General features: G+C 39.4%; 2 protein-coding genes across 4 annotated transcripts in view; one reads left to right on the top strand and one right to left on the bottom strand.

Moving 5' to 3' along the window:
- Nucleotides 1–23,212, top strand: part of LOC133664590 (zinc finger protein 431-like) — a 404,655-nt gene that overhangs the window by 245,430 nt on the left and 136,013 nt on the right. The gene's annotated exons all lie outside the window — the stretch shown is intronic.
- Nucleotides 147–22,140, bottom strand: LOC133664606 (gastrula zinc finger protein XlCGF57.1-like). 3 transcript variants are annotated; one of them, XM_062069372.1, is made up of 4 exons: nt 21,468–22,140; nt 16,068–16,286; nt 8,852–8,941; nt 147–2,631 (listed from the first exon to the last, which is right to left on the bottom strand). In XM_062069372.1, the coding sequence occupies exons 1-4, from the start codon at nt 21,589–21,591 to the stop codon at nt 1,028–1,030; spliced, it is 2,037 nt and encodes a 678-aa protein (XP_061925356.1). In that variant the 5' UTR covers nt 21,592–22,140; the 3' UTR covers nt 147–1,027. The 3 variants fall into 3 exon arrangements, with proteins under 3 accessions (XP_061925356.1, XP_061925357.1, XP_061925358.1); XM_062069373.1 differs by lacking the exon at nt 8,852–8,941; XM_062069374.1 differs by lacking the exon at nt 147–2,631 and having other exon boundaries at nt 7,194–8,941; nt 21,468–22,134.

A 23,212-nucleotide genomic window follows, 5' to 3' on the forward strand; every position in this document is an offset into this window, starting at 1 on the left:
CAAAGCATACCATGCAGTCCAAAGTACTTCCTGGGACTTCCTGTTTATTTATTGAGGCCATGGAGATTTTTTTTAATCCACAAATGTAAGTTTTTAAAACAATTCAGCCATTTTCTCACAATTTTTTTTATTGCATAAATGTCTCTGGACATACTTATAAAATAATCACAACACAATCATTTTATTACAAAAGAGAGTAATAAAGATAATTAATAAAATGGATTATAGAGACCCAACAAATGATTAATAAAATTACACATTTTAAAATAGTATAAAAGACAACTGTTCAAATGATGTATAAAGTAAATAATAATATGCTTCCTGAAGTGCTCCAGAAGATGTTTCAAATGTGAACCAGTAAATATGTATATCATATAAAGGTGCTAATCTATGGGATCATTAACAATTACAAATAACATTATATATTACTTCAATATTTCAAACACCTATACAAAACACTATTAGGAATAAGTCTAAAATTGTATGATGAACATATATACACATTAAATGTTTATTGTATGTAAAATATGTCTTGTACTGTTTACTCTCAACTTTTCACTATAATTGTTCTGTTCATTTTTTAATAAAAGTACACAATGTTGCATATTAATGCATGTACTTGACTGAAAAAAGCACTAATACAAAATATCGAATCTATAAATGTAGAAGCATATTAAAAAGATTGTTACACAAACAACAATGTCACACATGTTATATGTGCTGATGTTGTTAGAAAGTCAAAATTAAAGTCATGACCGTTTATTTCAAATCCTGCAGTTTCATTTGCTGCTGCTGTTCTCACCAGCACACTTGTGTTTCTTACACTGGTACTTATTAGAGAATCTTTCACCACACACACTGCAACTCAACACTTTCTCTCCTTGGTGTGTTCTCATGTGTACTACAAGGATTGATCGTTCACAAAAGCTTCTGTTACAGATTGAACAGGAATCTGATTTTTCACCAGTGTGTGTTCTCTTGTGTCTTTTCAAACACTGATTTTCTGTAAAAAATCTCTGCCACAGATTCAACAGGAAAATGTTTTTTCACCAGTGTGTGTTCTCATGTGCACTTTCAAATATTCCTTCCTTGTAAAAGATAAGCCACAGATTGAACAAGAAAAAGGTTTTTCACCAGTGTGTGTTCTCATGTGTCTTTTCAAATGGTTAGATTGTACAAAACCTTTATCACAGATTGAACAGATAAAAGGTTTTTCACCAGTGTGTGTTCTCATGTGTACTTTCAAATTGCGACTTTCTAAAAAACCTTTACTACAGATTGAACAGGAAAAAGTTTTTTCACCAGTGTGTGTTCTCATGTGCACTTTCAAATATTCCTTCCTTGTAAAAGATAAGCCACAGATTGAACAAGAAAAAGGTTTTTCACCAGTGTGTGTTCTCATGTGTTCTGTCAATTTGCGACTTTCTACAAATCCTTTACTACAGATTGAACAAATATAAGGTTTTTCACCAGTGTGTCTTCTCATGTGTAATTTCAAATAGCTACTTAGAACAAAACCTTTACCACAGATTGAACAGGAAAAAGGTTTTTCACCAGTGTGTGTTCTCATGTGCACTTGCAAATAGTTACTTAAAACAAAACCTTTACTACAGATTGAACAGATAAAAGATTTTTCTCCAGCGTGTCTTGTTCTGTGTTTATTCAAACAAGAACTGTGTGCAAAACCTTTACCACAGATTGAACAAGAAAAAGGTTTTTCACCAGTGTGTATTCTCATGTGTGCTTTCAAATGGTTACTTCGTACAAAACCTTTACCACAGATTGAACAGATAAAAGGTTTTTCACCAGTGTGTGTTGTCATGTGTACTTTCAAATTGTGACTTTGTACAAAACCTTCACCACAGATTGAACAGATAAAAGGTTTTTCACCAGTGTGTGTTCTCATGTGTACTTTCAAATTGCGACTTTCTACAAAACCTTTACCACAGAGTGAACAGATAAAAGGTTTTTCTCCAGTGTGTAATGTTGTGTGTTTTTTCAAACTCTGACTTTCTACAAAACCTTTACCACATATTGAACAAGTAAAAGGCTTTTCTCCAGTGTGTATTCTCATGTGTCTTTTCAGATACCAATGGTATTTAAAGGTTTTGTCACAGTGAGAACATTTCAAGCGGGTGTTGTCAGTGTGACATGTCTTATCATCTTTAGAGTCTTCATCATCAGTGTCAGGAGAGTGTGACGTTGTGTCCTCATTATCTGATAGTGGAGCTAAGAGCTTGTCTGCTTGTGATCCTCCACAGTGGTCTCCATCAGCTTCTGTTGTCATGTGTTGTGTTGAGCTGCTGCTTGGAGGCTCCGCCTCTCTCTTCTCCTCACTTTCACCTTTGACCTCATCATCTTCACTCTTCACAGGGACACCAGTCACTGGGAACTCCACCAGTCCTTCTAGATGCTCTCCCTCCTGACTGATGCGGTGTTCCTCCTCTTCCTCTTTAATGTGGGGCGTCAGTGAGTCTTCCTCTTCCTTTTTACAGGGAAGGGTCTGTGTCAAAGAGGAAAAGGAGACGCCAGAGGGTCTGTGGCGCCTGGTCTTCCTCTTTGATGGATCCTCCTTCACCATCCTGAAGCTACACTGCAGTTTTTCAGGCAGAAGTTGTTCTTCAAAGACGTCTGCAGGACACAAAATGACAAACATGCATGAGAAACGTCCAGATTTGCTCAGTCACATGAGGCATTCAGTACGTTTACATGTACTTAAAGGCCTACTGAAACCTACTACTACCGACCACGCAGTCTGATAGTTTATATATCAATGATGAAATCTTAACATTGCAACACATGCCAATACGGCCGGGTTAACTTATAAAGTGACTTTTAAAACTTCCCGGGAAATATCCGGCTGAAACGTCGCGGTATGATGACGTATGCGCGTGACGAAGTCAGAGTAACGGAAGTTATGGTACCCGTAGAATCCTATACAAAAAGCTCTGTTTTCATTTCATAATTCCACAGTATTTTGGACATCTTTTGCAATTTGTTTAATGAACAATGAAGGCTGCAAAGAAGACAGTTGTAGGTGGGATCGGTGTATTAGCAGCGGACTACAGCAACACAACCAGGAGGACTTTGTTGGAGCGCTAGCCGCGCTAGCCGCCGACCTCACCTTGACTTCCTACGTCTCCGGGCCGCCAAACGCATCGGGTGAAGTCCTTCGTCCTTCTGCCGATCGCTGGGACGCAGGTGAGCACGGGTGTTGATGAGTAGATGAGGGCTGGCTGGCGTAGGTGGAGAGCTAATGTTTTTAGCATAGCTCTGTGAGGTCCCGTTGCTAAGTTGCTAAGTTAGCTTCAATGGCGTCGTTAGCACAGCATTGTTAACCTTCGCCAGCCTGGAAAGAATTAACCGTGTATTTACATGTCCACGGTTTAATAGTATTGTTGATTTTCTATCTATCCTTCCTTCTATCCTTTATTTTTTTGTTTCTATATGCAGTTAAAGCACGATGCTATCACGTTAGCTCGTAGCTAAAGCATTTCGCCGATGTATTGCCGTGGAGATAAAAGGCACTGAATGTCCATTTTGCGTTCTCGACTCTCATTTTCAAGAGGATATAGTATCCGAGGTGGTTTAAAATACAAATCCGTGATCCACAATAAAAAAAGGAGAGTGTGGAATCCAATGAGCCAGCTTGTACCTAAGTTACGGTCAGAGCGAAAAAAGATACGTCCATCACTGTCTCTCAAGTCCTTCACTGTAACGTTCCTCATCTACGAATCTTTCATCCTCGCTCAAATTAATGGGGTAATCATCACTTTCTCGGTCCGAATCTCTCTTGCTCCATTGTAAACAATGGGGAATTGTGAGGAATACTAGCTCCTGTGACGTCACGCTACTTCCGGTACAGGCAAGGCTTTTTTTTATCAGCGAGCAAAAGTTGCGAACTTTATCGTCGATTTTCTCTATTAAATCCTTTCAGCAAAAACATGGCAATATCGCGAAATGATCAAGTATGACACATAGAATGGATCTGCTATTCCCGTTTAAATAAAAAAAAATCATTTCAGTAGGCCTTTAAAAAAAACAAGTTATTATATAAATTGGCCTGAAAACAAACACACTGCTCTTTACAACATTATTCACAGGAAAAGAAGACCACTTTTTATGAGGGATGGGTGATATGGCCTAAAATCTATATTGCCATAAATTCTATTCTACCTGAGTGCAGCTGGGATAGGCTCCAGCGCCCCCTGTGATTTTAATGTCAGTTACTGATGTATAATCTTGGAAAAAAGATTCGGTTGTTTACAGTGTAAATCTGTATTCTATATTGTTGTCTCTGCTATGAGACAACAATACAAATCAATGTATTGATTTTAGTCTGACTGACTATGAATTAAGATACATAAACAAAATTCATAAATCTGCTACATTTAATGTTTTTACAAACATGACCATAGCAGTCGATGGATTATTTGAATGTTTAACAGTGGAAATCCTAAATGACAAAAAGACAAATATCTTCATGAGTTGTGTATACCGGGCACCTGGTTCAAGCATAGAAACTTTCAATGAGTGGATGGGTAAGCTATTTTCCTCTGTGAACCATAAAACCATATTTATCTGTGGTGATTTTAACATTAAATTGTTAAACTCAACCAAGCAAAAACATGTTGATGACTTCATTGACACAATGTACAGCTTGTCTCTATATCCAACCATGACCAAACCAAGCAGAATAACAACACATAGTGCCACAATCATCGACAACATTTTTACTTATATTATGGGACATAAAGTCACCAGTGGCCTATTTATATGTGATCTGAACATTTGCCTGTTTTTACTTTATATAACTGTCATCTCAAGAAAACCAAAGACACTATGGCAAAAATCTCTAAACGAATAACAACTAATGCCTGGTTCACACCAACGGCGCTTGCTGCGCTTTAAAGCGGCGAGCAAAGCGCCGTCATTTTTGTCAATTTTTCCACGAATATCCCGATCTCTGAAGTAATGTTATGCTTTGATACGCTCTGATACGAATTAGTTGCCGCTTTGGGGGGACAAATTCTTTCCCGCTTTGTTACCGTTCCTCACGATTTGATGCCGCTTTGATACGCTTTAAATCACGCTTTGATACGTTTTATTACGCTTTATTGAACTTCATTACGCTTTGATGCGATCCTGACGCTTTAAATCAGGCTCTGACACGATTATCAACCTCTGTTGTGCATTGTTACGCTCTGTTACGCATTGGAATTATAGAGGTCGCCGATGTCACTCCAGCGGAATATAAAGATGCAGCATATGCACAAAGTCATTGCATCTTTGGCTCCCGAACAGGATGGCAGAGCAACAAGATCAAGAAGTTCTAGGTGTACCAGAGCATGATCTATCCAAAGAAGACATGATGTTTGCCTCCCTTTTGTATAACTACATCTTAACCCTTGAGGCGGAGGAGAGGGAGGAAGAACAGCAAAGACAAGGGGAGGTTGACCGACGAGCAGGAGGGAGAACACCGTTTATCCGGAGCTGCTGGACCAGGCCATGGCTGACTGAAGAAAGAAGACAGCATTATGGTCATTACACTACCCTCCTGGATACACAACTGAGATTAGAAGACCCTGCTGCCTTCAAAAACTTCACCAGATTGACCCCCGAGTTGTTCGATGAGATCCTGGAGAGAGTGGCGCCAGTCATCCAGAAGCAGGAGACTAACTACAGGCCCCCGCTGTCAGCTGGCCTCAAGCTGGCAATCACCTTGAGACATCTGGCCACTGGAGACAGCTACAAGTCACTGGCATATGGATTCAGATGTGGTATCTCCACCATATCAGAGCTGATTCCAGAAGTGTGCACGGCCATTATAGAGGCATATAAAGATGAAGTCTTTTCAACCCACCTACAACCCCTGAGGCATGGAGAAACCTTGCCGACCAGTTTGAAAATAGATGGAATGTCCCCCATGCAGTTGGTGCCTTGGATGGAAAGCACATAGCCATCAAGAAGCCAGCAAACAGAGGCAGTCTCTACCACAACTACAAGGGTTTCTTATCCATACCATTGCTGGCCCTTGTAGATGCAGAATACAAGTTCATCTGGATTGAGCTTGGAGGTAAAGGACAACATGTCTGACTCCCAGATATTCACAGACTCTGAGCTCTTTGAATGCCTAGAAGATGGGTCCATAGGGCTGCCACCACCATGCCCTCTCCCTGGGGAAACAGAGCCAGATATTCCATACTTCATCCTGGGCGATGATGCACTTGCCCTGAAGAGCTACATGATGAAGCCATACAGTCGAAGAGGGATGACAGATGAGCAGAGAATCTGCAACTACAGGATCTCAAGGGGTAGAAGAGTGGTGGAGAATGCCTTTGGCATACTGGCCAACAGGTTCAGGTGCCTGCTGAGAACACTGGAACAGAAGGTAGAGAATGTCGGAAAGTTGGTGGAGACTGCTGTGGTGCTGCACAACCTGCAGAGGCAGAGGGTGGTGATGGCAGCAAATGAGGTGGACCACGAGGATGAAGAGGACAACTTCATACCAGGGGCCTGGAGACAGGGACCTCACTGGGAAGATGTTCCACAGCCACCTGCAAGGGGAAACCGCACCACTGTGGATGCCAGACAGCAGAGAGAACATCTAAGAGAATACTTTGTCTCTCCAGTGGGTGCTGTTGAATGGCAGCAAAGAATGGCTGGTGTTGTACTTCCAGCTGCAGTTGAAGAGAGGACTGAGTCCGATGCTGATGATGAAAATGAAGTCTGAAGATGAAGACTAATGTGTCATGAACATTATGAACATTAATTTGTAATATTGACTTTGAAATGTGATATTATGTAATTATGTGCAATTTGGAAGATGCTGTGATTATTATTTTGTGAATTTGATGAATAAATTGCGTGCGCACACATAATATACTAAAAAAGAGAAATATGACAAAAAAATAAGAAAAAAAAGGAAATAAGAAAATAAGAAAAAAATAAGAAAAAAATGTGAAAAACTCAGTATACTAAGTTTTCCCCACATTTTTTAGATTTATCTATTTATTTGATTTCTCTTTTTGTTTTATTATATACAAGATAAAACACATAATGTAATAAAAAAGAGAAATATGATAAACAAATAAGTTAAAAAAAAAAGTGAAAAACTCAGTATACTGTTTTCCACACATTTTTTATATTCATTTATTTTTTCAATTTCTCTTTTTTTCCCCGTTATATTATGTTTTATATCTTCATTTCTTTGTCATCTTAATAAATATCTATCTTTCATTTCTCATGCTAGTTGACAATAATAAAATGCATTTCTTTTAAACGTAACATATTCTCTTTATTATTAAGGAAGATGTTATCAACATGTACAGCAAGCAAAAAAACTTGACCAAACAAAAAAGCACAAATAGTATCACTGTTCACCAATCAGGTTACATAATGTGGGGTTCATATGACAAAGGGTACATTATGTTGTATGAGATGATACAAGAGAGTGGATCAACATTGTCCACAAAGTAGAAAGTTAAAAACCATTTTTGTTTACATTTTCATACAGAAAAATTATAGACAGTAATGTCAAACTGTAACATCAAACAGCAAACTCTAACAGAAGTACAGAAACAATGATCATCGTATAAAAAAGGCAATGATGCAAAAGAGAATGGATTTATAATCCTGTGTTGGTTTTACATAAAGTTTCAATGTCACTAGTCAATATCACAGTCACTTCCTATTTGTAGTTGTAGGATCATCTCCAGGTGGAGGTGGCTGATTTTCAACACGCTTCACAGGAGATGATGGCACGGTGTTTATCCCTGCAGTGGTCATGGCGGGGTGTTGACAAAGTCACTGAGGTTCAGGTCGCTGCTCTTGTCTGCTTGGGGTGTGCTACTGGCCCCCGCGTCCAGGTCATGGATGGTGGGGGAGGTCATGGGTGATGTTATTGCTGTCTGTGAAGTGGATGGCTGTGGGTACAGGGCAGGGTACTGGCTGTGCATATACCGTGGGTCTTGGGAGCCCCAGACACTGGTGGACTGTTGACCTGGCATCGGCTGGGTTGACCACTGTGATGGTGGAGGCTGCCACTGGGGACTCTGGGACACCATTCTGGGGGGGTACTGCCTGCTGGTGGAGCTTGGTAGGTACTGAAGTGGTGGCTGCATTGGCTGGATTGGGGCGACCTGTTGCTGCTGCTGCTGCTGCATCTCCTGGCGCTCTTCAGCCTGCCTCTGTCCCTCGTGCAAGACTGACATCAGCTTCATCTGTGTGGCCCTCTTGATGTCCCCAGGAAGCTGTGCCAGACCCTCATCTATATGTCTGGCAAAGGTGGAGGGACCACCTCTCTTGCCAGACATAAAGTCCAGGAGAGTTCGCTTGAGGTCGACACTCTCTGTGGAGACTCTCCCAGACTCAACGGTCGACTGTGAGTCTGACCCAGAGTCAGACTGGATGCTGATGGGTGTTGGTGGGGGTAGTGCTGGCCCAGTAGCTGTGGCTGTTGCTGCTGCTGGTGTTGCGCTCCCACCACGGATGCTCACCACGTTCCGACGTTCCACACTTTCGATGTGGTCTTTCAGGAAGGAGAACTGCTCCCACACCCACTTGTCCGTGGCAGACAAGTCCTCTTCTCTTTCCGCACCGTCGCCGGACTTGCCCAGAATCCTCTTGAGCCGGCTCATCTGGGTCCGGTTCGACTTGTAGAAGGTTGTGAGTGCCTGCACCGCAACACCCATCTCAGCAGCCTTGTCCTCCCATAACTTGTCTTTGGTGTGTGTGTCCTTGTACTTAGTCATTCGCTTGGCATACAAGGCGGGATGAGCTTTCAGCCAGTCAATGACCTCTTCTTTCTGTGGATCGGTCAGTGTGGTGTAATAATACGGTTTGTAGTTACGTTTCTTGCGGGCAGGTGTGATGGTTGGCATCTCAGGCTCTGTCTCTGGCTCTGGTGTTGGAGACTTCGCCGGAGGAAACAATCTGTGCCCTAAACAATAGTTTAGCAGTTCAGGATTGGACTTCAGTATACAGAGAACCAAATGTGGACAGTGCTTATTGTAATTTTTTAGACAGCTTTACTTCCCTGCATAATAAACATTGCCCCGTGAAAGACTATTTTATAAAAGGAAAAAATAAAAATAGCCCTTGGATCACAAACGGGATAATTAATGCCTGTAAAAAGAAAAACAATCTCTACAAACTTTTCATCAAAATAAAAACAAAAGAAGTCAAACAACGATACAAGAAGTACAAAAATTAATTAACTGATATTATAAGAACAAGCAAACGGTTATATTATCAAAAAAAACTATATGAAAACCAAAACAATATTAAAGTTAAAGTTAAAGTTAAAGTTAAAGTTAAAATATAAAAGGAACTTGGGATGTTTTGAATAGTCTAAAACCCTCAGACCACAGGTGCAACATGCCCAGGATAGCCTGCAGTTTGCGTACCAGACAGGCGTTGGTGTGGAGGATGCTATCCTTTACCTGCTGCACCGGGCCCACTCACACCTGGATAAGGGAAATGGCGCTGTGAGGATCCTGTTCCTGGACTTCTCGAGTGCCTTTAATACTATCCAGCCCGGCCTTCTCCAGGACAAGCTGGACAGAATGCGAGTGGACCCCTGCCTGGTTGCCTGGATTTCAGACTACCTCACCGATAGGCCACAGTACGTCAGACTGAAGGACATCACATCTGACACTGTGATCAGCAGCACCGGAGCACCGCAGGGAACGGTGCTGGCCCCTCTTCTCTTCAACCTGTACACTGCTGACTTCTGCTACAACTCAGAGCTGTGTCACATCCAGAAGAACGCGGATGACACAGCCATCGTCGGGTGCATCAGGGACGGCAGAGAGGAGGAGTTTCGGAGGCTGGCGAGGGACTTTGTTGTCTGGTGCCACAGGAACCTCTTGCAGCTCAATCCGTCAAAGACCAAGGAGCTGGTCATTGACTTTGGGAGGTCGAGTAGATACGTTATACACAATATGTTTATTCCAATACGTTATACACAATAGGTCACAACCTATTGTGATCGAGGGTGTCGAGGTACAGACCGTGGACTCATTCAAGTACCTCGGGGTGTGGGTGGACAATAAGCTGGACTAGACTGTTAACACGGACCACTTGTACAGGAAAGGACAGATCAGGCTGTACTTCCTGAGGAGGCTGCACTCCTTCAACAGCTGTAAAAAACTCTTGTGGATGTACTACCAGTCTGTGGTTGCCAGTGTTCTGTACTACATCGTAGTGTGCTGGGGGGGGCAGTACATCTAAGAAGGACAGCTCCAGACTGGAGAAACTGATCAGGCGGGCCGGTTCTACGATCGGAATAAAACTGGACTCACTGGTGGCGGTGGCAGAGAAGAGGACTGTGGAAAAACTAGTGAGCATCCTGGATGATGCCAGTCACCCTCTGCATACCGTTGTCAGTAGCTAGAGGAGCCTGTTCAGGGCTAGACTGCTTCATCCCAAGTGCAGGACTAATAGACTAAAAAACTCCTTTGTCCCACACGCTATTAGACTGTACAACTCCTCTCTGGGGGGGAAGGGGGTACTAGGATGACAGGGGATGCAAAACAATAACAGTGCAATACTTTTTCATAACATGGTCACTACTGCCTGGTTTCTCTTGTTATATTCTTATTTTACTGTTATATTTTTATTCACATTGTTGCTTTTAATTTTTATTCTGTTGTAATGTTTTTCTATTTTTTTTCCATTTATACCTCCATTATTTACTTTTTAAATTTGATCTCAAGTTTGTACACTGCTGCTGGAATTTTAATTTTCCTGAGGGAACTCTCTTGAAGGAATCAATAAAGTACTATCTATCTATCTATCTATCTATCTATCTATCTATCTATCTATCTATCTATCTATCTATCTATCTATCTATCTATCTATCTATCTATCTATCTATCTGTCTATCTATCTATCTATCTATCTATCTATCTATCTATCAAACAAGGATATTCAAAGTTGACATATCTTGATTACTTTATTGATGAAAACGGTGAAGATTATAATATGAGTAATGTAGTGAATAAGTTCAATAGTTTTTTTGTAAATGTTGGGCCTAAGTTGGCTGTTGATATCCCAGACAATGGAGTTACAAAATCAACTATTGAACAGAATTCTTCGTCATTCTTCCTCTCAGCTACAAATGAGCAGGAAGTGACAAACATTGTGCGGAAGTGTAAAAGTAAGTGCTCCACTGACTGCCATTATATTGGTTCAAAAAGTTATACTGAATATTGTAAAACCCTTATAGGCCTACTGAAATGAATTTTTTTTTTATTTAAACGGGGATAGCAGATCCATTCTATGTGTCATACTTGATCATTTCGCGATATTGCCATATTTTTGCTGAAAGGATTTAGTAGAGAACATCGACGATAAAGGTCGCAACTTTTGGTCGCTGATAAAAAAAAGCCTTGCCTATACCGGAAGTAGCGTGACATCACCGGAGAAAGGACTCCTCACATTTTCCCATTGTTTACAATGCAGTGAGAGCGATTCGGACTGAGAAAGCGACGATTACCCCATTAATTTGAGCGAGGATGAAAGATTCATGGATGAGAGAAGTGAGAGTGAAGGACTAGAGTGCAGTGCAGGACGTATCTTTTTTCGCTCTGACCGTAACTTAGGTACAAGCTGGCTCATTGGATTCCACACTTTCTCCTTTTTCTATTGTGGATCACGGATTTGTATTTTAAACCACATCGGATATTATATCCTCATGAAAATGAGAGTCGAGAACGCGAAATGGACATTCACAGTGACTTTTATCTCCGCGACAATACATCGGCGAAGCTCTTTAGCTACTGAGCTAACGTGATAGCATCGGGCTCAAATGCAGATAGAAACAAAATAAATACATTCCTGACTGGAGGGATAGACAGAAGATCAACAATACTATTAAACCATGGACATGTAAATACACGGTTAATAATTCCCAGCTTGGCGAAGCTTAACAATGCTGTTGCTAACGACGCCATTGAAGCTAACTAAGCAACGGGACCTCACAGAGCTATGATAAAAACATTAGCGCTCCACCTACGCCAGCCAGCCCTCATCTGCTCATCAACACCCGTGCTCACCTGCGTTTCAGCGATCGACGGAAGGACGCAGGACTTCACCCGATCATCCGTGCGGTCGGCGGTTAGCGTCAGCTAGCGTCGGCTAGCGTCGGCTAGCGCGTCTGCTATCCAAGTCAAAGTCCTCCTGGTTGTGTTGCTACAGCCAGCCGCTAATACACCGATCCCACCTACAACTTTCTTCTTTGCAGTCTTCATTGTTCATTAAACAAATTGCAAAAGATTCACCAACACAGATGTCCAGAATACTGTGGAATTTTGAAAACAGAGCTTTTTTGTATTGGATTCAATGGGGTACCAATACTTCCGTTTAACTAGTGACGTCACGCGCATACGTCATCATAAATAGAAGTTTTCAACCGGAAGTTTAGCGGGAAATTTAAAATTGCACTTTATAAATTAACCCGGCCGTATTGGCATGTGTTGCAATGTTAAGATTCCATAATTGATATATAAACTATCAGACTGCATGGTCGGTAGTAGTGGCTTTTATTAGGCCTTTAACTTATATATGTAACCTATCATTACAGACTGGCTGCTTTCCAAGTCAAATGAAAATCGCTAAGGTAACTCCGCTCTTCAAAAGTGACAGCAAACACGCTTTCACCAATTACAGACCAATCTCTCTTTTGCCTCAGTTCTCAAAAATCTTAGAGAAACTATTTAACTCTCGACTTGAATATTTTCTTGAGAAGCATCATTTAATCAATGACGGTCAGTATGGCTTTAGGTCCAAACAAACAACCTCAATGGCGATAACTGAAGCTATTGCGGAAATTACTAATGCACTGGAGCATAAAAGATATGCAGTTGGTATTTTTATTAATCTAAAGAAAGCCTTTGATACCATTAATCATTCAATTCTACTAGATAAAATGGAAAGATATGGAATTAGGGGGCTGGCTGGTGACTGGTTAAAAAGGTATTTAACAGGGAGGGTACAGTTTGTAAAAATGGGTAAATTTTTATCTGATTGCTTGTGGTGTACCCCAAGGGTCAGTGTTGGGGCTAAAACTGTTTAATGTGTATATTAATGATATGTTTAATACATCCAAAGTACTGAAATGTATACTATTTGCATACGACACAAATATATTCTACAGTAGTGATGACTATAATGAGCTCATAAATACAGTAAACACAGAACTAAACATAGTAAAAAAATGGATGGACACAAATAAATTATCTTTGACTATAAATAAAACTAAGATAGTGATGTTTGGAAATCGCAACATAACGTCTGAACAGAAAATAAGTATTGATGGTACCCAAATTGAAATCGTAAATGAGAATACATTTTTGGGAGTAATAATTGATAGTAAACTATCATGGAAACCTCATGTCAGACACATTAAAACAAAAATCTCCCAAAGCCTCTCAATTATAAACAAAGCAAAACTATACCTCAATGAAAATGCACTTCGTACTCTATACTGCACCTTGGTACTGCCATACCTTACATACTGTGTTGAAGTATGGGGGAATACTTACCACAACACAATTCCTCCTCTGATCATATTACAGAAAAGAGCAGTGTGGATCATTCACAACGTTGGTTATTTAGAACATACTCATAATCTGTTTATGCAATCAAAGTTGCTCAAATTTGATGACCTTGTTAAACATAATACATTAATAATCTTATATAAAGCATTTAACAAATTATTGCCGCCTAATCTACAACGTTTTTTTATAAGACGAGTGCAGGCTAATAACTTGAGAGGCTTTGGATATTTCTTATTGCCGAGAGCTCAAACCACTCGTAAACGTTTTTGTGTGTCTGTATGCGGAGTAAAACTATGGAACCAACTGGACTTACAACACAAGCAATGCCAAACTATTAATCGATTTAAATTATTATACAAACATGGGGTCTGGTTCAAATATAGAGATGAGGGTCTTTAATTTGACCTGCTGTTGTACTCTGTCTCAAAGTGTTAACATGTGCTCAATGTTTCCTTACCATTATTGCTAAGTTGTCTATTACCATTAATGCTATGTTGTCTATTACCATTATTGCTATGTTGTCTATTACCATTGTTGCTATGTTGTCTATTACCATTGTTGGTATATTCATTATTCCTACATTGTTGATACAAATTATTGTTACCGTGTAATAATTATCGTTACCTGTGGTAATGCCACTATGATACAACATCTGTATTATAATCCTTGAACAAAGTAAGAGTGAAACTCATGTGAATAATCACTGAATGGAGAACTGGGGGTGGGATTAAATAAATTATCTTCTTACCACTCCCTTTCAGGCAAAACTGGACAATCATGCATTACATACCATACATTACCTTTTGCACTATATCAATTTATATTATTATGTGTTGTCAACTTTGTACTTTTTTATGTCATTGCCTGAAATAAATGAATAAATGAAAAAAATTAAATAAATGAATAAATGACGCCATCTTGTGGTCGAGTTAGCTCACTGCGAGTGCTGTGGGTTGGAAAGTGTATTTCCTTTTGCTTCGTGCCTTGAACCCGAATTATGGTTTCTTCATTTATCTCGCCAAGCAACGTTTATAAGTGTAACCGGTAGGGGTGTAACGGTACTTGTTTTGTATTGAACCGTTTCGGTACGGGGGCTTCGGTTCGGTACGAGGGTGTACCGAACGAGTTTCTAAAGTCTTAACAAGCTGCTTTGCATCTTCTGCCTCTGTCTCAGCACCCAGCATTGTCCCACCCACACAACCATCTGATTGGTTACACAAAAAGCAGTAACAGCCAATCAGCAGTGCGTATTCAGAGCGGTAACAGCCAATCAGCGGTGCGTATTCAGAGCGCATGTAGTCAGTGCTTCAGCGTCGAGCAGATAAATGTTTAGCAGGTGAGCATCAGGCAGCGGACTCTCCCCAAATTGAAATAAACAGAGTCACTAGAGAAAAGCGTTAAATAAATATTCTTCACTTAAAAGGGAACCGCACTTTTATTTAATTTGCCTATCAAGAACACACGTTTTTCTTTTTTATGCATACTAAATAGTAAATAAATGCAATCAAAAGTCTGCTTACAATAGAGGCTATTAGAGTTGCACTATTCTGTTCTAACTAGAACTTAAAAAGCATCCAAACACCTCCATTAAGGTTTTATGTACATGCAGTAGGTATATATGTCATTTAGTAACTAACGGGCGTATTTTTTAAAACATGTAATATTTACGTATTTTTGGTAATTAGCGCATTAATTTCAAAAACGCATCAGGACGTTTGCTTTTTTTTTTAACATCACTGAATATTACACACTGCAGACTTCCTGAGAGCCAACAAACATAATAAAACACCACTTACTGAACAAGGTCTGCTGTCACTATGAAGCAGACTGATAGAATCTTGTTATATTCCCGTTTAGATGAAGAATGATTCATAATCGTCGCACGGAATAGGGGAGTGAAGCCAAGCGTCTTTTCGGGTCTAAATTGGCTGTCAAAGGGTACCAACTTGTCAGAGTGCGCCCTCATCCTTCTACTATCCAGGTGAGAGGCACGATTCATGATCTGGAATAATCTTTCACCAGCACTGAGGTGAGAAAGGAGCTCACCATCCGGTGATGTCAACATAGACACACAAGTTATAAATAGTTTGTCTGAGTTAGCACTTATAATAACAATATCACTAATACTTGGTCGGTATTCAAGCCACGAAATGCAAATGGAGTATTGTTGGCACTTTTTGGATGGTTATAGAGGATCTCCCATTGGCTCCATTGCAAGTGGACTTTTATTTACATTTAGGAGTTAGAATGTGATTTAAAAATATATATATATATATCCATCGTCATGTCTTTTATAATGATTGTGAATGATAGAAAAAATTCCCCCAAAAAGTGAAGTTCCCCTCTAAATTCCAATGATTAGATTTAAGACTTGAAGTCTATGAGCATGAAGTGATGAAGCCTACTTGGATGAGAGGACAAACGTCTTCTAAGACAAAGTGAACAGTCCAGTTGTGATGGATTGAATGCCCTGAGAATAAAATGATATGTGGATGTTGTGCTTACTTGGACTGTGATGAAGCTGTGAGGACTCAGGTGGTTTGTCTTCATGCTCTTCAGTCTTCACAGAGACAACAGTCAGTGGAAACTTGGTGAGATCAGCCTCCTCCTGCCCGAGAAGACACTCTCCCTCCTGAGTGATCCACACTTCCTCCTCTTCCTCTTTCATGTGGGGGGGCTGTGGATACTCCTCTTCCTCTTTAACGTGGGGGGGCTGCTGGACGTCTGTTGGGTAAATAAGTAAATAAGATTAAGAGAGAATAGAAATAGTTTTGGACTGACACTGTTAACACAATCACAATATTTGTGTTCTTTCATGTGTTGTGTTAAAAGTGTGTTGCTTAACAACCAATAAAAACACGGGAAATACCTCTTCTTGTCCCAGCCACTAAAATGAATTCAAAAGTGAGTACACAAACGAACTTGAAATTTGATGGGGGGCAATTTGAAAAGTTTTTATAAGTATGAGGCAACATCGATTGAGGCATTCTTAACTTTACACTCACTGATGTAAAGTGTGTAAATAATTTATTGTGTATACGGTCTTTGACACAAACTTTATCTCTAAACTTAACCATGATGTTGTAATGACATAGTTATTACCATAACTTCAATATCATGGAAATAAAAAATCTAATTCCAAAATCACTTAAATAGTATGTTATTGTCATCATACAAAATACTTTTTTGTGGCCATTTTGTTGGCTGGGCCAAAAGGAACTTTTACCAAAACGTGTTTTACTATGTGGTGTTTTATGGAGTATCTTCATCAACAATTCCTCTTCGGGAATTAGAGACCATCTTCAATACGCTGAAGAAAAGTCAGTCACCTTTATGTTCTTTTAATAAATCAAGTTTTGACTACTTTGGTTATTGAAAATAAATGTTTACTTTCACTTATTGATGCATGTAAGTCAGAATCAGGAAGTGAAATTATAACTTTAATTAGATTTGATTACAGTATAAAATGTACTTGGTGACTGTGTGAGTTTTGTGTAAACATGTTGATACAGGTTTACATCTTCTTGGGGACTGGAACACAGATATGTCCTGAAAGGATGCACCCATTTTTAAAACCTTCACTAAGCTGTGCCACCAACATTGCCTCACTTAGCTCATTAAGCAAACTACCAGGGTGAGTGAGTCCTTTTAAACCTTCACAGACCTCGTTGTTACTTCTGACCAGTCTAAGATCACCACAAGTGGAACTACTGTATGTGGCTTAAGTGATCATTCCATCATTTTCTGTACCCGTAAAGAACATAGAACCGAGGCTGACGGCCACAAAACAAGCAAAGCTAGAATCCTCAAGACCTAGACTAGCAAGGCTTTCAATGACAAACTGGCACATTAAGACTCACCCTTGGTACTTTCAAGTACACAGGTCTTTGGGTCAATTCCTAACCTCAGAAAAGTAGATAACTTCACAGTCAAAGTGGGTGACAATATTATAACAAACAAAAATTAGATTACCTATCTTGGCTGCATCGTAGAGACTAATCTCTCCAGTGAAAAAATTACTACTAAGGTAGTCAAAGAATCAACCGACAAATTATGTTCTTAGTAGTGTTGGACCAAATTGTATTTCGATACTTCTCTAAATAAAAGGCACCACAAACAAGTTCATTATTGGCTTTAATTTAACAAAAAAATCTTAGAGTACATTAAACACATGTTTCTTATTGCAAGTTTGTCCTTAAATAAAGTAGTGAACATACTAGACAACTTGTCTTTTAGGAGTAAGTAAGCAAAGAACAGCTCCTAATTTAGTCTGCTGACATATGCAGCAATATATTGTGTCATTTATATTCTATTATTTTGTCAAAATTATTAAGGACAAGTGTTAGAAAATTATTTATTAATCTACTTGTTCATTTACTGTTAATATCTGCTTACTTTCTGTTTTAAAATGTTCTACCTACACTTCTGTTAAAATGTAATAATCACTTATTCTTCTGTTGTTTGGATACTTTACATTAGTTTTGGATGATACCACAAATTGGGTATCAATCTGATACCAAGTAGTTACAGGATCATACATTGGTCATATTCAAAGTCCTCATGTGTCCAGGGATATATTTCCTGAGTTTATAACATAATATAATTTTTTTTAAACGAAAGATATATATTGATGTAATCATAGAAGTAGTACTTTTTAGAGGCGGTATAGTACCGAATATGATTCATTAGTATCGCGGTACTACACTAATACCGGTACACTGTACAACCTTACTTCTTACATAGTAGGATCACCCCGCTGGTGGGTACAAATACACTTAAGACTCTAACACAAGCACTCATTTAACCCCACTTTGACTACAGAGTTCATGTTTGGTACCCTGACGCCTTAAAGGCCTACTGAAACCCACTACTACCGACCACGCAGTCTGATAGTTTATATATCAATGATGAAATCTTAACATTATAACACATGCCAATACGGCCGGGTTAACTTATAAAGTGACATTTTAAATTTGCCGCTAAACTTCCGGTTCGAAACGCCTCTGAGGATGACGTATGCGCGTGACGTAGCCCGGCGAACACGGGTATGCCTTCCACATTGAAGCCAATACGAAAAAGCTCTGTTTTCATTTCATAATTCCACAGTATTCTGGACATCTGTGTTCGTGAATCTGTTTCAATCATTTTCATTGCATTATGAAGAAGGAAGCTGAGCAAGCAAAGAAGAAAGTTGTCGGTGCGAAATGGACGTATTTTTCGAATGTAGTCAGCCACAACAGTACACAGCCGGCGCTTCTTTGTTTACATTCCCGAAAGATGCAGTCAAGATGGAAGAACTCGGATAACAGAGACTCTAACCAGGAGGACTTTTGACATCGATACACAGACGCCTGTAGAGAACTGGGACAACACAGACTCTTACCAGGATTACTTTGATTTGGATGACAAGACGCAGACGTGCTACTGTGAGTATGCAGCTTTGGCTTCTAAACATTTGATCGCTTGACCGTATGTGCGCAACTTTTTTTTGCGTATGTACGTAACTTTTTAAAAATATATAAGCTTTATGAACCTTGGGTTAGGTGAACGGTCTTTTGGGCTGAGTGATTGTGTGTGTTGATCAGGTGTTTGAATTGTATTGGCGTGTTCTATGGAGCTAGGAGCTAGCATAGGAGCTAGGAGCTAGCATAACACGTACCGTACCGTACGTGCGCGTCACGTACGTAACTTTTTAAAAATATATAAGCTTTATGAACCTTGGGTTAGGTGAACGGTCTTTTGGGCTGAGTGATTGTGTGTGTTGATCAGGTGTTTGAATTGTATTGGCGTGTTCTATGGAGCTAGGAGCTAGCATAGGAGCTAGGAGCTAGCATAACACGTACCGTACCGTACGTGCGCGTCACGTACGTAACTTTTTAAAAATATATAAGCTTTATGAACCTTGGGTTAGGTGAACGGTCTTTTGGGCTGAGTGATTGTGTGTGTTGATCAGGTGTTTGAATTGTATTGGCGTGTTCTATGGAGCTAGGAGCTAGCATAGGAGCTAGGAGCTAGCATAACACGTACCGTACCGTACGTGCGCGTCACGTACGTAACTTTTTAAAAATATATAAGCTTTATGAACCTTGGGTTAGGTGAACGGTCTTTTGGGCTGAGTGATTGTGTGTGTTGATCAGGTGTTTGAATTGTATTGGCGTGTTCTATGGAGCTAGGAGCTAGCATAGGAGCTAGGAGCTAGCATAACACGTACCGTACCGTACGTGCGCGTCACGTACGTAACTTTTTAAAAATATATAAGCTTTATGAACCTTGGGTTAGGTGAACGGTCTTTTGGGCTGAGTGATTGTGTGTGTTGATCAGGTGTTTGAATTGTATTGGCGTGTTCTATGGAGCTAGGAGCTAGCATAGGAGCTAGGAGCTAGCATAACACGTACCGTACCGTACGTGCGCGTCACGTACGTAACTTTTTAAAAATATATAAGCTTTATGAACCTTGGGTTAGGTGAACGGTCTTTTGGGCTGAGTGATTGTGTGTGTTGATCAGGTGTTTGAATTGTATTGGCGTGTTCTATGGAGCTAGGAGCTAGCAAAGGAGCTAGGAGCTAGCATAACACGTACCGTACCGTACGTGCGCGTCACGTACGTAACTTTTTAAAAATATATAAGCTTTATGAACCTTGGGTTAGGTGAACGGTCTTTTGGGCTGAGTGATTGTGTGTGTTGATCAGGTGTTTGAATTGTATTGGCGTGTTCTATGGAGCTAGGAGCTAGCAGAGGAGCTAGGAGCTAGCATAACAAACACGCAGGTGTTTTTATGCAGGATTAATTTGTGGCATATTAAATATAAGCCTGGTTGTGTTGTGGCTAATAGAGTATATATATGTCTTGTGTTTATTTACTGTTGTAGTCATTCCCAGCTGAATATCAGGTCACCCCCGGCTCTCACAGCATCTTCCCTATCTGAATAGCTTCAACTCCCCACTAGTCCTTCACTTGCACTTTACTCATCCACAAATCTTTCATCCTCGCTCAAATTAATGGGGAAATTGTCGCTTTCTCGGTCCGAATCTCTCTCACTTCATGCGGCCATCATTGTAAACAATAGGGAACTTTGCGTATATGTTCAACTGACTACGTCACGCTACTTCCGGTAGGGGCAAGCCTTTTTTTATCAGATACCAAAAGTTGCAATCTTTATCGTCGTTGTTCTATACTAAATCCTTTCAGCAAAAATATGGCAATATCGCAAAATGATCAAGTATGACACATAGAATAGATCTGCTATCCCCGTTTAAATAAAAAAAAATTCATTTCAGTAGGCCTTTAAAAGCCCTGAAAAACAAACTCCAGACAGACTAAAATACTCATGTACCAGTTTAGATACTGGAAAATATATTCACCATTATAACACCAGAGGTAGTTGTACAAAGCACATTCAACCCAGATTTCACTCCAAAAAAGGTTCTAATTTGTGTGCCTGCTATACCACCAAAATGTGGAAGTCCCTATCAAAAAGAAAATACATTACAGGTTGCGGCTACTCGTAACTGGGATCATACAAAGTATTTTACTTATTTGAAATTATATGTTCATCTATTTTCTTGCAGTATATTTGTATTTTAAATGCTACTTTCTACATAGTTCTGTGTGAGTTAAAATATATATTTCCACTGAAACCATCTCAGGCTTTCTTGTAGCAGTGAATGTGTACCGTGATGAAACTGTACCCTTTCCTATGCAAACTTCTCATAAGTCCTTCAATCAATCAATCACACATTGTTACAAACTGAGAGGAACATCAACCTCAAACTGTCTCGTTTTCATGAAGAATCTAAATCAAAGCATTGCATCATCCCCACAAGACAAAGCATCCTCCTATTGAAGAAAAGTGTTAATAATGAAATATAAAGTTAGTAAAGATGTGAGAGTAAGAAGTAAACAAACCTGTTCTGTGTAACACAACTAGATGTTTCTTGAAAACAGCGTCCTGTAGTTGATGTTGTCGCTCCTTCTCCTCTTTTGTTGGACAAAGTTCCTCCTCATACTTTGCTATCGTTCTTTCGCACATTTTCACACAATCACAACACTTTACACTCACATTTGATCTCTACTTAGCGATGTGTTGATAACGTCCGCGTCTCTTTGTTAGCAGCTAACAAGCTAAGCTAACTAGCAAGCTAAGCTAGCACATAAAGTGCGCTCAGACTAATGTATCCGGATACAAACAATGACTAACAATGTTTCATCTACTACACGACATATATGCGTACATGTATGCACTAAATACAAATAGAGAAACAATAATGGCCAGTGGCCACGTTTAGGCCTTCTCTGTCAAACGCCATTTTGCTTTTTACTCCTTCGTCTTCTTTGGATTTCCAGCAGACTAGTAGAGCATCTTAGGCCTCCACAGCTTCTTAACGGGACTTCTTCGTCCTGTCCTATGGTCCATACTACATTCTACAGTACAGGAGGTCGCGCTAGCAACCTTTCAATGGACCACTTCCAAGTTGGCTTCGTCGTTCTTCTTTTTTTTCTGTTTAATGGCGGTTAGGATACATGGAGGCACTAGGACCATGTGGAGAGCACTAGGCCCGCTCTTTGTGGTCGCAGGAAGAGCAGCACAAAGTTTCCCTGGAGAAAGAAATAGGTGAGTGACTAAGCTTTTTATTGTATTTTTATTTTGTATTTTATATATATATATATATATATTATATATATATATATATATATATATATATATATATATATATATATATATATATATATGTATATATATATATATATATATATATATATATATATATATATATATATATATATATATATATATATATATATATATATATATATATATATATAGTTGTTTTTTTTAAATTTATTTTTATTTTTTCACTAAAGGCTGTGCTTCTAACATACTCATAATACGTTTTTCCTTTTGTTCTTCTTTTCTTTATTATCAATCAGAAGTGTCACCAGGACGTCCCCTGGCCCTAACACTCCATGAAGGACATTTACGGGCATTGACTTTCGTCTTACATGGACATTGTTAACATCCATTTATTGTCATTTAAATAACCTTTATTTAACCAGATAAGAAACCCATTGAGATCAAGATCTCTTTCACAAGGATGACCTGGCCAAGAGGTCACCCATGTCACAGAGCAGTTTCAAAAAAGTAATACGTTGAGACATACATTTTAAAATACATAAAAGAGAACTTTCCTGTTTGGTCCTTGTGTGCCAGCTGTTTAATGGCAAATGTTTTTGAAGAAACTGCACATTTTCTGTTTTGCACATTTTACATTGATCAGGATTTATTTTTTTTAAGTATGACGTTTCGAGCAAGCGCTCTTTTTCACACTGCTGTGGCGGTGTGTGCGGACCTTTCTATCTTTCTTGTTTTTGTAAGTGTTACTTTATTGATCCAGCACCCATCCCAATTGGGATTTTTGATTTTTTTTCCCCCTCTGTTTTGCACATTTTGAAAAAATAAATGTATGGTTGAAGAATACAATTTTCTTGTGATTATGGTATAAATAGGACTTACAGTAAGTGCAACAGTGGTCTAGTGGAGGTGTAAAGTTCATTTTTCTAAGCATTTTGGCATTTTTAAAGCATTTTCTAAGCATTTAAATATGGGACACCCAAATTTTATAAGTGACACCAAAAATGTTCCGACCGCCCGC

Source organism: Entelurus aequoreus, linkage group LG14 (genome assembly GCF_033978785.1).
Source record: "Entelurus aequoreus isolate RoL-2023_Sb linkage group LG14, RoL_Eaeq_v1.1, whole genome shotgun sequence".
Classification (NCBI taxonomy): domain Eukaryota; kingdom Metazoa; phylum Chordata; class Actinopteri; order Syngnathiformes; family Syngnathidae; genus Entelurus; species Entelurus aequoreus.

Bases quoted from the DNA above. Each gene is read 5' to 3' on its own strand.
- LOC133664606 (XM_062069372.1), bottom strand. From the start codon at position 21,591: ATGTGCGAAAGAACGATAGCAAAGTATGAGGAGGAACTTTGTCCAACA. The intron at 16,287-21,467 runs GTTTGTTTACTT...TTTACCCAACAG, and splicing joins AGTTGTGTTACACAGAACAG to ACGTCCAGCAGCCCCCCCAC. The intron at 2,632-8,851 runs GTAACTACAAAC...TGTGTCCTGCAG, and splicing joins CACACCTGCCCGCAAGAAAC to ACGTCTTTGAAGAACAACTT.